General features: G+C 43.2%; 2 protein-coding genes across 2 annotated transcripts; one reads left to right on the forward strand and one right to left on the reverse strand.

The window, feature by feature from the left end:
• Positions 1-8,087: 8,087 nt before the first annotated feature.
• Positions 8,088-10,501, reverse strand: LOC128719434 (neuronal membrane glycoprotein M6-a). Its single transcript, XM_053813059.1, has 3 exons — positions 10,189-10,501; positions 8,437-8,907; positions 8,088-8,365 (listed from the first exon to the last, which is right to left on the reverse strand). Exons 1-3 carry the CDS (start codon positions 10,412-10,414, stop codon positions 8,088-8,090), a joined length of 975 nt encoding a protein of 324 aa, XP_053669034.1. The 5' UTR covers positions 10,415-10,501.
• A 1,713-nt stretch (positions 10,502-12,214) lies between these two features.
• LOC128709076 (uncharacterized) lies at positions 12,215-13,141 on the forward strand. Its single transcript, XM_053804060.1, has 2 exons — positions 12,215-12,937; positions 13,007-13,141. Exons 1-2 carry the CDS (start codon positions 12,215-12,217, stop codon positions 13,139-13,141), a joined length of 858 nt encoding a protein of 285 aa, XP_053660035.1.
• Positions 13,142-13,356: the final 215 nt, after the last annotated feature.

A 13,356-nucleotide genomic window follows, 5' to 3' on the forward strand; every position in this document is an offset into this window, starting at 1 on the left:
ATCGCTCTGCTTTGTAACGTGGGTTGAAATATTGGTCGAGTTAACAACTCAAACATCATCCAAATGAACGTTGAATGATAGGTGCTCATCATGTCAGCACTAGAGATGGGAAATTTAATTCTGGTGAAAGATTTAAATGCGAGTTCAAGAGTTAGAATGAAGATTGAACTCTTATACTCACTGTTCAAGATTTCAATAATTTCAAAAAAACAACGGGTGGGAGGGAGCGAGAACCGTGAGTTAACCCGCGACTCAAATCGTGAGTCGCGGAGACCTTTATCCGCGAAGAACTCTTGTGGAAATTGACTCACGATTCAAATAATGAGTTAAGGGGGCCGTTAAGAATTAAATTGCGAGTTAACTCCCACAAGAGTTGACTCACATTTTAAATCGTGACTTAAAGAGCGCCGCAAAGAACTCTTGTGGGAATTAACTCGCGATTCAAATTGTGAATTTAAGGTCGCTGTGAAGAATTAAATCGTGAATTAACTCCCACAAGAGTCAACTCACGATTTAAATCGTGAGTTAAAGGTCGCCGGAAAGAATTAAATCACGAGTTAACTCTCACAAGAGTTAATTGATGAGTGAAATAAGTCACCGTGAAGAATTAAATCATAATCATTTTGAATGATTTAATTCTTTGGGAATGAGTTAAATCGCAAAAGAATTATAAATTCTCATCTTCGAGATTCGATTTAATTCACTCCCTAGAAAGATTTAAATCATTCATTCATTCTGAACCATTGTGCACATCACTAGTCAGCACACACATTGTTCATTACCTCTTTTTCTTTGTTTATTTAGATCAGTTTAAACTGCAGCGAGATCATTCCACAATCAACCCTTACCTCCGAGGGCCAACGATATCATTACCATTATTATAGCTAATCAGACGACACGTGTATTGGTTGGACGTGTGCGATTGTGCGAACAGGTCGTTGTGTTCTACAGGGAGCAACGATAAAATGTAGCATTCTACGCGCGGTCCACCGAAGCGTCCGATTTACATTTCTCCCCATTAAGGGTGGCTTGGATAAAAGACGACAAGTGTATCTTTATCTCGTTACCACAAAGCGCACCACTTTGCCGAGCAGGCCGGACGGGCTGAGACGTAGTTGTGCTGCTCGGGCTCGGCATAAGCCAAACTACGCTCCAGCATGGAAACAAATGTTTCCTGTGTTTTGCTGGTGCTGCGAATTAAATGCTCGATCGCACTGTAACACAACGTACTATTGTGCGCATGGTAGAAACATTTGATAACGAAAAGGAAACACAAGAACAAAAAACAACAAAAAAACAAAACTCACACAAAACAGCTGCTGCTTATCGAAGCTTGAAAGGTAAATAAATACAACATGGTCGGTTTGCAAGAAGCGCTACGCAAATGCTTCATCGACGGTGCGAAGCGTTGCTCACATTTGCCTTGCATTATGTTGTTCGCTTCCGCCGTTTGCTCTCGTTTCGAGGCAGCCATTTGCAGCATGGCCAAGGTGCATCGGGAGGTGCGTTGCAGTGGGTGTGCAATCGGACGCAAGTGCTGCAGCGAGTGATGAACATTGATTGAGCAGTGAACGGGGTCACATTTCCGCGTTGCACTTAAAAGTGTTAACGCATGTAAAGAGTGATTCAAGTGATGGTTTCTAGACGGCAGTGGCAGTAGAAGTCATGTGAAAATTGCATCTTCTGCTTCTTTATCGGCAACAACAAGCACAAGAGATCTAGCCCTGTCAATTCTGGCTTGATTTAACATTATTTACCCGTAGCTGGATAGCCAAGACCTGGTCGGAATGGGATGTTGGTCCGATCCGTTTGTGTGAAGACCGGCGCCACTACCAATACCCAACCGATTTTGAATCTTACGAAGCACAAGGTGCCAATGAGTTCCTCCGCATCTTTTGGAATTAAACGCTAGAATTCACACAATCTTAATTTGTTTTAACTTCAAGTATCGGACCTACTTTATGCTATGAAGGTATAGTACTTGAAGTCAATAGCTTTGCAGGCATCTGATCGGTTCTAACATTCGAAGCTATTGTATGAACAGGAACAGGATCAAAAAGATATAACAACTATATAAAACCTATATAGGTACTGACATACGCATCTTCTATCGAAGGTAGAGAGGAAGATACTGATGAGAATTTTTTGGCCCCGAATCTAAGTGGAAGAATAATGGAGGAGCCGCTACAATGCCAAACTCTACGAACTATACGATGAGCTCTCTATTCTAGAGCTAATTAGACTACAGCATGATGGACAGCACATGTCATTGGAAAGACACCAAACGACCTAGCCTATAAATGCCTTTTATATCCACATGGAAAGAGGAACCCCAAATTGAGATGACGTGATGGCGTTGATGCATCCGCAATACGGAAAGGCCGGCGATATTGGACTGCAAGATGACGGCGTTCGACCATGATCAGTTGAAAAAACACCCTGTAGAGACCCAAGCTAACGAGGTCGGGAATAGTATCAACATTATAACAACATTTAGGCTCAATTGTGCTATTATGAACTTCAGCGATATTCCTATTCCTGCTCTACAAACTGCAAGCTTCTGCAGAACGTATAATATCACTCAACATTTGCCCAAAACATATCATTTTAAACAGTAAAATTTCTATATTGATGATAGATTGGAGCTATCATCACATCACCCACCCTGTTAGTGTCCAGTAAATAAGACTTGGTTAAAGTTACCAGCTTCAGAAAAGAGATTTTGGTTCCCTCTGTCCAGTACGACTTCAACCTAATCGCATCCTTATCACAACGCCTCCCAATAAAGACAACTATTCTTGTAAGGTTATCACCACCAATCACCCAACTACTGTCTGAATAATACTACACCCATATTTCATCATGTAAGATTGTAAGACATCATGTACTAATTAAAGCCTGATCTATTGCTTCCGTAATGAGCGGAATATGTGAGTGTAACTGTAACTCGGACATCTTTCGCCACGCTTCTCTAAAACAGGTTTTCTCGCAACAGCAGACAGATCACACATTAGGACTTTACCAGCAACTTTACCACACTTTACCAGCAATGTAGATCGTTGTTATTAGATAGAAACGTGTTAACGCCCAGAAAACAAGTCTGGAAGCTTTATGAGTTGTAAGCATTCACGGTGAAATCAAGTCACTTACGGAGGGGTTTCAATAACCAACCATTCCCTTCCTACAATGTAATGTCTGGTGCACCCCGTCCAGCGTCTCAAGTGTCTCGAGTCCATTTGTTTCTAAACCCCTCCTCTTCCGGAATCGGCCACATATAACAACCCAAACAAGTATTGTGACTTTTATAAAGCAATCGGCATCAGCGAATGCATGATCAACTTACCAGCCAGCATCCACGTATCTCCACCGAACTGCTGCTGGGGTGTGCCGTACCGGGTGGGTACTGGTTGTACTACGCTTTGTTCTTCACTCCACACGTCTGCTGCGATTATTACTGCTAGATTGCTTCTATTGCCCAAGGGCCAACCTCGTAGGGCCCACGACTGTGCCGGACCGGTGTGCCATTTACCAAGGCGACTGGCTGCAAAACCTTGAGGCAAAACACCACAGCAACTCCGGAATGTGGTCCCGCAACAACGTCTCTGTGTGGACACGCTCAAGGACCGCTTTGCTTCTGGTAAAACTAGCGCAGGAAATCCGCGTATGACACAGCTGTCAAACTTCCTTCGCAAAACAACACGCCTTGCCACTTGCTATTCTAGAGCTTCATTTCTGAATAATACATTTCTTTTTGCTACACACCGGTCATCCACAAACACACTCGCACACAAATTTGCTACTCTCTCCACCTGCATCCCACGACGGCTGCAGTGCGTGACTTCACTTCCTCTTCGCACTGTTGCGACAAGTCGTCACTGCATCCCGCCTACTGTGGATTAGAATTGCTCCACAGCGCTCCCCCATTGCACCAGCGTCGGTATGCATTTTTAGCTGACTCTCCGGTTATTTTCCGGTGTTTGTTCTACTTCTTTGCCAACCCGCAAACTCCACTTCTGGAAGGTATTGTGTGGTGAACTGCACCTTTGCAATGCAGCACTTTTATTGAACTGACTGGTGACGGGAAAACTGAAGCAGGAAGGATGGCTACTTCCGGAGATGAAGAAATCCTTGCCGTATTCACCAACACACACACACATACACACCAACACTTGCAGGGATTTGCTATGGGAGTCGTATTCACTTGTTTGGAGATATTTTTTGTGGGATTCTTATGCTTCTCTCCGAGCTTCACTACGTCCCATTTTAACAGCTTCGCACTTCAACACCGATTTTCGCTTCATCCATTTATCACTTTCCACCAAACACTTGAGCACGGACACCGTCGCACGATACACGCTCCCCCTTGCACAAGTGGCGATTTGCGCACGATTTGCAACACTGCCGGACACCTTACCTTGATTTTAGCCCCAGGATCTTTTGGACCTCACCGATTTGGGGCAATATTTTTCATGCATGCATGACCGCTAGAGAACTTTGAATTCACTTGCTTGCTTGGATGGTTTGCAGCTACGGTCAACACACCATTTAGAGAGCTTTTCCGCCAGCATCCAATGCAAACACACACAAGCGCGCGCGGGCGCCCCGTAGAAATGGAATGGTATGAAGCCCTTTCTCTTCTCACCATACACGTATACACATGCGCGCATTCACCACCCTCTATCGTTGTCACACCCCTCGCGAAGAAAGAAAAAAAACCACCACCTCCTCACACACAAACCGAACAACACACACAGGTGAAAATTTTATGTCTCCGGATGCGATCTCACACACTGCGGCTTTACCTTTTTTACCCCCCGGGTGCGATGACAACAATGCGATGCCCAGCACAACGAGTTTCGGTGGATCATCGACCCGATTGGTACAGACGCCTGCAATGCTGCTGAGGAAACGGCAAAAAACGGTGCGTTTCGCCGATACGCCAGACTGCGGATCACCGCACAAAGCCACAAAACTCTGCTGGCGCGGACCCGCTCGGTTCGAGGGCGAGAAACATAATGAGCACAAACAGAGCAGGAGATTTTACTGTCAGCATCGCGAGCAAGAAGTTCAACAAACAACCGTCGGAAGAGAGTCAGCACCAACACGCGTACACAACGTCCGTTGCGAAGGAGTTTTTGTTTTGTTTTGCTAAACGGAATATGGCAGTTTTTATGAGGAAAAATGTTGATTTGTTTATTCAATTGAATGAATAGGCGTTTTGTTGGAAAAGAAAATTACAAATATATCCTCAAAGAGTAAACAAAGAGAGAGAGAGAGAGAGCGAGCGAAATAGATGCCGCGACAACGAACAAACTTACTGTCCGTTGTGCTGTTGCTGCTTAGCCCATGGTCTATGCAACTGCAATGGGCGGCAGGAAACGTCAAACCGCGAGCGCTGAATGTCACAATTCAAATTTAAATTGACAGTTGATTTGGTGAGAAGTACATTTTACTATATTTCCTTTTCAATTTATTCTAGTAAAGAGTCGATATTAGAACGAAATTGGCTTTTAAAAATAAATTTTATTTGACAGCATCTAAAGGTTGGACACAAATCTAAAAGAAAAACATAAAACTTGCATTAATTCTTAGAAAAACTAAATGTTTAAGGCTTATAACATAATTTTCTCTCATGCCGGGATTGTTTCAAAACAATGTAGTTTTTCTTGGGTTAAAAAGTAAAAAAAAAAGGAAACTCAATCTTATCATGAATGCAACAGTAGAAAATCATTAACTCAACTGTTGAACGTTTCTTACTCACTATCAATAGAATGTGTCGTTTTATAAGTGTGAATTTTTCAAATTCAATAGTTTCGAGTTCCTTTTTCCCGCTTTTATTATAAAAAAATACCGTTTCCATTTTTGTCTCGAAACAGACCAATTCTGGGAAAGGAATCTGCTTCACGAGTGCGAAACGTTAGTCGAACGTAATGGTCCGATTTTCCGAGCCATTCATTTGGAATGTGGTAAAGAATGGTTAGATAGAAACAGTGAATTGGACGTTACAAATTGTGGTGAAATTACATGAACGACGATTAAATACTGAATGAATACTGAGGAAACACTTACGAATTAGAGTGAAAAATTGATTGTTTAAGCATAGTTTGTTGAATCACGCGATCAATCGACCGAAAGAGTCTGAATGGCCGGGTTGGGTAAACTGGAATGTAGGCGAGAGTAAGTTGTTGGGTTTGTTTTTAGCTTGCAAATATGTTAAGCACACGTGATTAAATAAGCATATTTTTTTAAACACTCATCAAGCTGTTTAAATTACAGCTATAGATAGCGGAAAAGCAAAAATAAGGGGTTACCCGCAACGCGCGGTGCCGACGAAAGATAAGCGTTGTAAAAAGCTACAAAACTGCAATCACATGAACATGGTTTTCTACAATTTCACCCTTAAAACTGTGACACATTACGCACTTTAAATGCAAAGAAACGCCAAATGCTATACGCTCGTACCTTATTATGTTTTATCGTTTCGTTGAGTGTTCTTGGCCTTACTTTTGAAACCGCAACTGGTTGTGCAATTCTCTGTACTGTATAATTCGAGGAGATCGCGCAAACGTCCCGAAAACGGTTTTCGCCTGCCTGGGGTGGAATGTAGGAGAGTTTTGTATAAAAAATATGTCACATACTACCGGTGGGTATGCAGCATTTCATTTTCCTTTAACATTTACCTTCAATAGATATAAAAATACTATATCTTTTACCATTTCTTCCTCGTGCTTTGCTACCTTCTTCAAATACATTGTTTTTCTTCATTGTTGTGCCTTGTTCGACTGTACACAAGATCGAATGCTGATTCTCGCACTATTTTTTCGACCATTTCCACTAAGTTTATCACACTGGAATGTATTATGTTTCATTTTCTTTAGTTTGGAGGCAAAGCTGGGAGTTTACGCGTGTGTGCATGGAAGGGGGGAGGAGATGTTTTTTGTTTACTGTGCAATCGAACAGGTGTAAAAGTGCCTTCCAGAATTCCTACTTTGTCAACATCTCTCATCCTTTTCTTCAATCGATATGTCTCTTATTACTATTACCAATAGCCGGGCATTTGTGTGTGCTTTCAACACAATCCTTAACCCACGGCCAAAGCGAAGTGATTTTACGAATGCAAAAGTAATGTATATAGTGAACACACTTTTGAGCACTTCCTCCCAATGCCACGCAGCATTGTATTGTGCAATATAGACCTTTGTGTTGCTTATTGTTACCTCGTCAGACTTTCGTTTTGGGAGGGGTTTTCTAGCTCAGGGAAAGCATAACACCGCAGACAGTGTATGTGTGTGCGATCCCTGAAGCGCTACACTAGAACTCCGGCTACGCAAATGTTGTGCACAATTTCTCTGAGTCATTATCGTAATGTCGTTGTCATTCTAACGCTACCTGTACTACTACGCTGGAACCAGGAGTATCTATATTGGGCGTACATGCTTAGCCTATTGTTTAAACCGTAAGCGATACAACGAGGGGCATTAGCATAGAATAAACCGGAACGATAGCATGGGAAAGGGAAGTCTGATCCGAACAAAAACACGAAAGCATAACACATTACCACGAAGAACTTCAGTAACTCAGAAGAACTTCAGTGAACTTCAGAAGAAAAGAACTTCAAGAACTTCACGAAATTACTTCAGTTTTGGACGGATTTTAAAAGTAACAAAATGTGTTCGGCGAACACAAGCAAATGGTGTGTATGTGTGGGACCGTATCAGATAAATTAAGGATGTACAATTCGCACTTCATAAACAAATATGAATAATAACTGCGGGGCAGTGCCAGAGCTTTAAACGTAATCTAATCTATCCGCACAGTGGTGAATTCCGATTTTAACTCATCCGGAGGACCGAACCGTACGAAAACTTAACTGAACGATCGTAACACGGGCGGTTGAAAAGTATAGCATCAAATTTCGATAAAGGACAGCTTGTGCGGTGCTACAGCTTTTGGTCTCCAACGCCCGGGATCAGGTAAGTTGGGTGGCAAATTTAAACGTAAGCTGCTCGTACAGCGCCATAACAGGTGGACTTGATGTGGGGCCACCCTCATGTGCTGTGCTCAATGTAGATCTCCTGGGCCGTATCCTAGAACCGATCCTTCGACGCCGCGCTGTACTCCATCTCGGTGAGGTTCTGCATTTCCTGCAGCTCCTGGAATTTCTCGTGATCCCGAATGTGCGCATAGTTGGCCGCGAGGCACATCAGATAATGCACGAAGCTGAGTATGATCAGCAGGCACGATACCGTTGCTAAGATGAACATAATTTCACACTTTTCTACACCATCCTTACAGAACGCTTTCACCTTGGCCGGTTCGCATATTTTCATGTCCTCTTGCTTGACACCATCGGGGAACATAAAGTCTAAAATCAGAAGCATACACAAATATTATTATTTATGACCTACTCAAGGCTAAAAAGTGTAAAATACTTACAGAACTGCGTCAAATCAATACAGTCCCGATGCGTCTGGACATTCGTGTTGGCGCACATGTTCCAGAACACGGTAAACACAAACGTGACGATCGACAGGAAGCAAAGGATAAGGATCCACGCAATGTTCAGCACGTACGAGATAGCCATAAAGACGGCGCACGATATGCGACCACCGACACGTGAACCCCACGCACGGTACACCTTATGGCGAGTGGCACCAGTCGCCAGGAAGCCGACAAACAAGATCATTAGCCCGAGCGCTGCCATCGTGGCACCGATCACGACGAAGATGATCTGTACCGCCTCGATCCAGGGCAGCCGGAGATGAAACACTTGATCGAGCATGATGATGGCCAGCGAGGTGCCACGGAACATGGTACCGCAGAACACGCCGACTCCGATAAGGCACATAACCGTCGCGATCAGTGTCGCGTACGGTATCCGCGTCACACATGATTTGCAGCATCCACCTACAGACGATTAAATGAAACAGGGACATTAATAGGTGGTAGAGAGTTGCTACTGTTAAAAGCGAATTAAGCTGAAGTTAAACATAACATACGATGACAACAAAAAGAGTATCTGCGAAGAAAGATGTTGATAAATGCACCCACAGCATGAATGTTAGTGAAGTGATCGTGTAGTGCGCGACAGAATGGAAAAATGTGACGAGCCTATGGAAATAATTTTCATATAAATCGAACGTGATAGTCGAATACGATCTTATTTCTCTATATTTAAATAAACGGTTAGTACCGCTCGATAGATAAACTATTGATGTTGTCCGCACTGCTTAGCACCGTAGCGTTAATAGTTTGCGCACTGGCTTTGGGCAATTCGGTTTGATACGGTTATGTTCCGTGCTATGTACGTTATGGAATATGTAAACATAATTAAGTGTCTTTGATATTTCTAGTCGATAAACGAATATGACCAGAGTTTGATTTTTCGATTTGTAAGGTAATTGCCAACTGGTCCCACCAAATGAACGCAGTTGAAGCTTAGTGGATTTCCTTCGTGCAAACGGACGACAACATTAAAAAAGCCAACCAATCACGGAATGCTGTTTCGTTAGTGTAACATTCCCGTAAATTTGTTGAATCTTTAGAGGCATTTTGCTTCGCATTAATGGTGATGATTTTGCTTATGACAACACAGTAAAATCACTAATGTGACAAAGTGAACCGTTTACCATATGTCTAAGCTAGATTTAAAACGTTTTTAAGTACATCATATCCGACAATACAAACATTCGATCATTCGTCAACATTCGTCGACAAACAGCAAATTTTTAATGATACAGATGTCCATGATATAAATTCAATTGAGCAAAAATAGGCAATTTTCACTCGAGCATTTCTTGTAATGTTTCGCTTAAAAGACAAAAAAAAGAACTTTTGAATGCTTTAATAGAGGACCATGTTAGCGCATAACACATTTTTCCCTGGAATGAAGATCATGATACATACAGCACACGATATAAGACACGTCGCCATGGAAATGCTCCCCTAATTGATCGCTAATGATGATGATGATGGTGATGATGGTGGAACTGTTTCCAACGAAATGAATTAAGCGAGACATTTAACACAACCGCGTGGTGCCGGTTTGCCGGTACGGTAACGGATGAAGGTGCACACATGAATCATTGCCCCCGTCTAGCCCGTTGGCATGAAGTGGAAAACGGCACAGAACAAAAACTTTGCGATCAGCGTAGTTTGTGCACGGGCGCTCTCCATGCCGGTAAATACCTTTCCGCGGTGGTTTTCCGTGCAGTGTCGTCTCCGAATATCGATCCACCGATAAGTTCGAACGATAAGCAATGCTACGCCGTTGCAAACCACTGTTAAGGGCTGCCTGTTGCTGGGGTAGTGTGTTGTAGGCACGGGTAAGGGCACCATCGTCATCGAAGTTGGTCTCGAGCAGAAAATCGTCCCGTATCTGCCCGGTCGGTGTTCGGTTACGATTGCTGGTCATGGTGGATCGCGTGTGCAGGTCAGGTTCCGGTAGGGGGTTCTTCCGGTTGGGGTAGACGGACCTGGCTGACAGTCGCCCACTCACCGTTTGAACTGTCGGAGATGCGCGATACAGCGACACAAACGCAAACACACACACGTACACGTTTTGTGGATGATTCACAGAGACGTTGGTGGGATTGAATTACTATCCGTAGGTTAGGAAATAGAGCTAGAACAAAACCGTAATCGTGCAATCAAAACGGTACACAAACTCTATCGTCTCATTGCTTGACGCGTGGTAGTGTGCTCTGTTTTACACGATTCTCCTGATCCAGTAGTAGCATGCGCCTACTGCGACCTACTTTATCGACCCATCGACGCAAAGGGTCGATTACGTAGTCACTTGTTGTATCTTCATGCAACCGGGTGATGAATTAAAAATGTAACAAGTTGTCACCATTCGTTCCCTCACGCTGTGTACCGTGACCTTAAGGGCACCGCCGTCACACTAATTGAGTCAGAGTGCGTTAATTATTGCGCACACACACGGGAATGCACGCGTACACCGCTCACTCAAAATCCCGTAGCCCGTCGTTTTGAATGGGGGATAAAATACTACCAACAACGCTCTGGATCAACAACATTCCAACCCCGCAACGGCAATTCGACTCGCAAAGGGTGGGGGATGTGATGTTCAGCACACTAATACCAGCGCAATTTCAAAACACTCTCAACAAGTGGGGGAATCGGATTGCAACACGATTCTATGATTGTTTTCCCATTCGAAAGCTGCACAATCGCAATTAAAAACACTTCAATAGTCCATTATCCGGTAGATTTTACAATGAAAACGTTCTTTAAAGCGAATTGCACGTTGGTACTATACGATGCAAACCCCACCTTAACCGATCGTCTGCTGCCACTGTGTCTGACGTGTGTAGTAGTGTTGGTAACTTGAACAACATCTCTTTGTCGATTGACCACAGCAGGTACCAGTATTCGTGGAAGCCTTACTATCTCCGTATCTTATCTTTTTCGCTGATAAATGGGAAAACCCTTCCGTTTGCCCGTGATAACCGCTGCACAGCGAGGTCCGAATAACAGCTACACCTTTTTCTCATACCTACCCATCTTAATAGTTGATATTACTTCGACACCTTCGGAATGTGTTGCTGCTGCTGTTGCTTGGTGGGGAAAAAGGGTGGAACACCCCCTTTTCTAGGTGCGTTGCCTTTCACTCCCACAAGATAAAGAAAAAGGCGAAAGTATTGGCGCTGCTTGCACTAATTTATATCACTTCACAGGACCTTGTCACTACACGGTAGGCAGGTCTTGTCCGTTGGTTTTTGGAAAGTTTTCATTCACAAAACATAATGCTAAACAACAAAAAACTGAGCAGACGAATGCACGTAAACAAATTTTGTTGCACGCCAAGACCGTTTGACGTTTCTGCGTTTTCTCTTTATGTCGACTTTGGAGCGAGCTGCAAAATTCTTTTTTAAATTTTTCATGTGTTTTAACTGATAACAATTAATGCAACACAATAACCTTTGTTCGATGTATTAATATCGATACAAACAATAAATCACTAAACTGAGATAAATTTCCAATCATATTGAAACGACTGTAAAGTCGACATCGAACTTCCAACTGGGCTAATTTCACGCACACGACTTTGACGTTTGATGGCGTTTCAATTCGAAAGGAAATTCAGACCAACGAACAGCAGTCTGTTTTGTTTATAAACCGCGCTTGTTTCGGCACTGCATTTGGAAACTCTTATTTTCACCGTAAAAGTGCTAATGTGGAAGTGGCAACTATGACTCCGGCAGACTTTGATTTCGTGGCCAAACATGTGTACATCAATCTGGAACACATCAATCGTTACCTCGGCAAAGCGAAAATTGCTTCCAAATTTCTCTCGGACGGAACCAATGCCGACGATCTGCCGGAGACTTTACTTTCCATCACGAAGGAAGACGTTCCCGAACCAACCAGCGTAGCAAAAGTGTTCGATCTTCTGGAGCGTCCTAGCGAAGAAGAGATTGACACGCTGTTCGAAACAATCCGATCTCGGCCATCCGGTGCAAACGGTAGCAACAAGAACCAGCGACATGGATCGTTCAAGAAAGCCACAGCCGGGCCACTGCAACAGTCGCGATTGCTGAACGAAACCAATCTGATAACGAACTCACTTACATCGTTGGGAAGTTCCTATACCGATCTAACTGGAGCGGTCAACAAATCGACCGTCCCGCCGCCCAAACAGCCAACGATCGATGTAGAAGCGTTGGTTGCCAAATTCCGGCAGACAATTAGCATGCTGGACTCGATTGAAAACGGCAAGATAGAGAACATTGATCTTTCACAGATCCGTCAGCAGTTCCGACGAGAGTGGGCAAGCACCATGAAGGCCTGTCGCAACGTGGAGGCCTTGCTGGATGAGTTCAGGCAGCAGTCAGAAAAAAATGGATCGGTTACAATTAAGAAGGAACCACTGATAAGCAGTGAGTTGGTAAAATCGATGAAGCAATTTCAAACGGTAAGGAATGACTTTTTACCTGTAGTACAAAATATTGATGAGAGCAATTGTTTTTTCAACACTTTTCAGAAATTACATTACGCGGTATCGATTAAAAAAGCTGAAGTACTACCCGACATGACCAAAACGCTCAACAAGGAAGTGTTCCCGCTGTCCGAGTGTCTCGATACGATCGACGAAACCATCAGACAGAAGCAATTGTAGTATGCCTGTAAGCGACCACATTCGATTTATGAACCATATTGGATATTTTATTAACTTCAAATGAAGGTTGTTCTATTGTGTTTAAGATTATCATTCTCTAAAAGCAACGATCAAATGGAACAGATTTCTACGTAAAACTCCCAAAAGAAACAAACACTAATCGGGCACGTTTATTTTACATGTAAATAGATATATTTTTCCATTCAAATACATTC

This window comes from Anopheles marshallii, chromosome 2 (assembly GCF_943734725.1).
Source record: "Anopheles marshallii chromosome 2, idAnoMarsDA_429_01, whole genome shotgun sequence".
Lineage (NCBI taxonomy): Eukaryota > Metazoa > Arthropoda > Insecta > Diptera > Culicidae > Anopheles > Anopheles marshallii.

Bases quoted from the DNA above. Each gene is read 5' to 3' on its own strand.
- LOC128719434 (XM_053813059.1), bottom strand. From the start codon at position 10,414: ATGACCAGCAATCGTAACCGAACACCGACCGGGCAGATACGGGACGAT. The intron at 8,908-10,188 runs GTATTTACCGGC...AATCGTCTGTAG, and splicing joins CGGAAAACCACCGCGGAAAG to GTGGATGCTGCAAATCATGT. The intron at 8,366-8,436 runs GTAAGTATTTTA...TTCTGATTTTAG, and splicing joins TATTGATTTGACGCAGTTCT to ACTTTATGTTCCCCGATGGT.
- LOC128709076 (XM_053804060.1), top strand. From the start codon at position 12,215: ATGACTCCGGCAGACTTTGATTTCGTGGCCAAACATGTGTACATCAAT. The intron at 12,938-13,006 runs GTAAGGAATGAC...AACACTTTTCAG, and splicing joins CGATGAAGCAATTTCAAACG to AAATTACATTACGCGGTATC.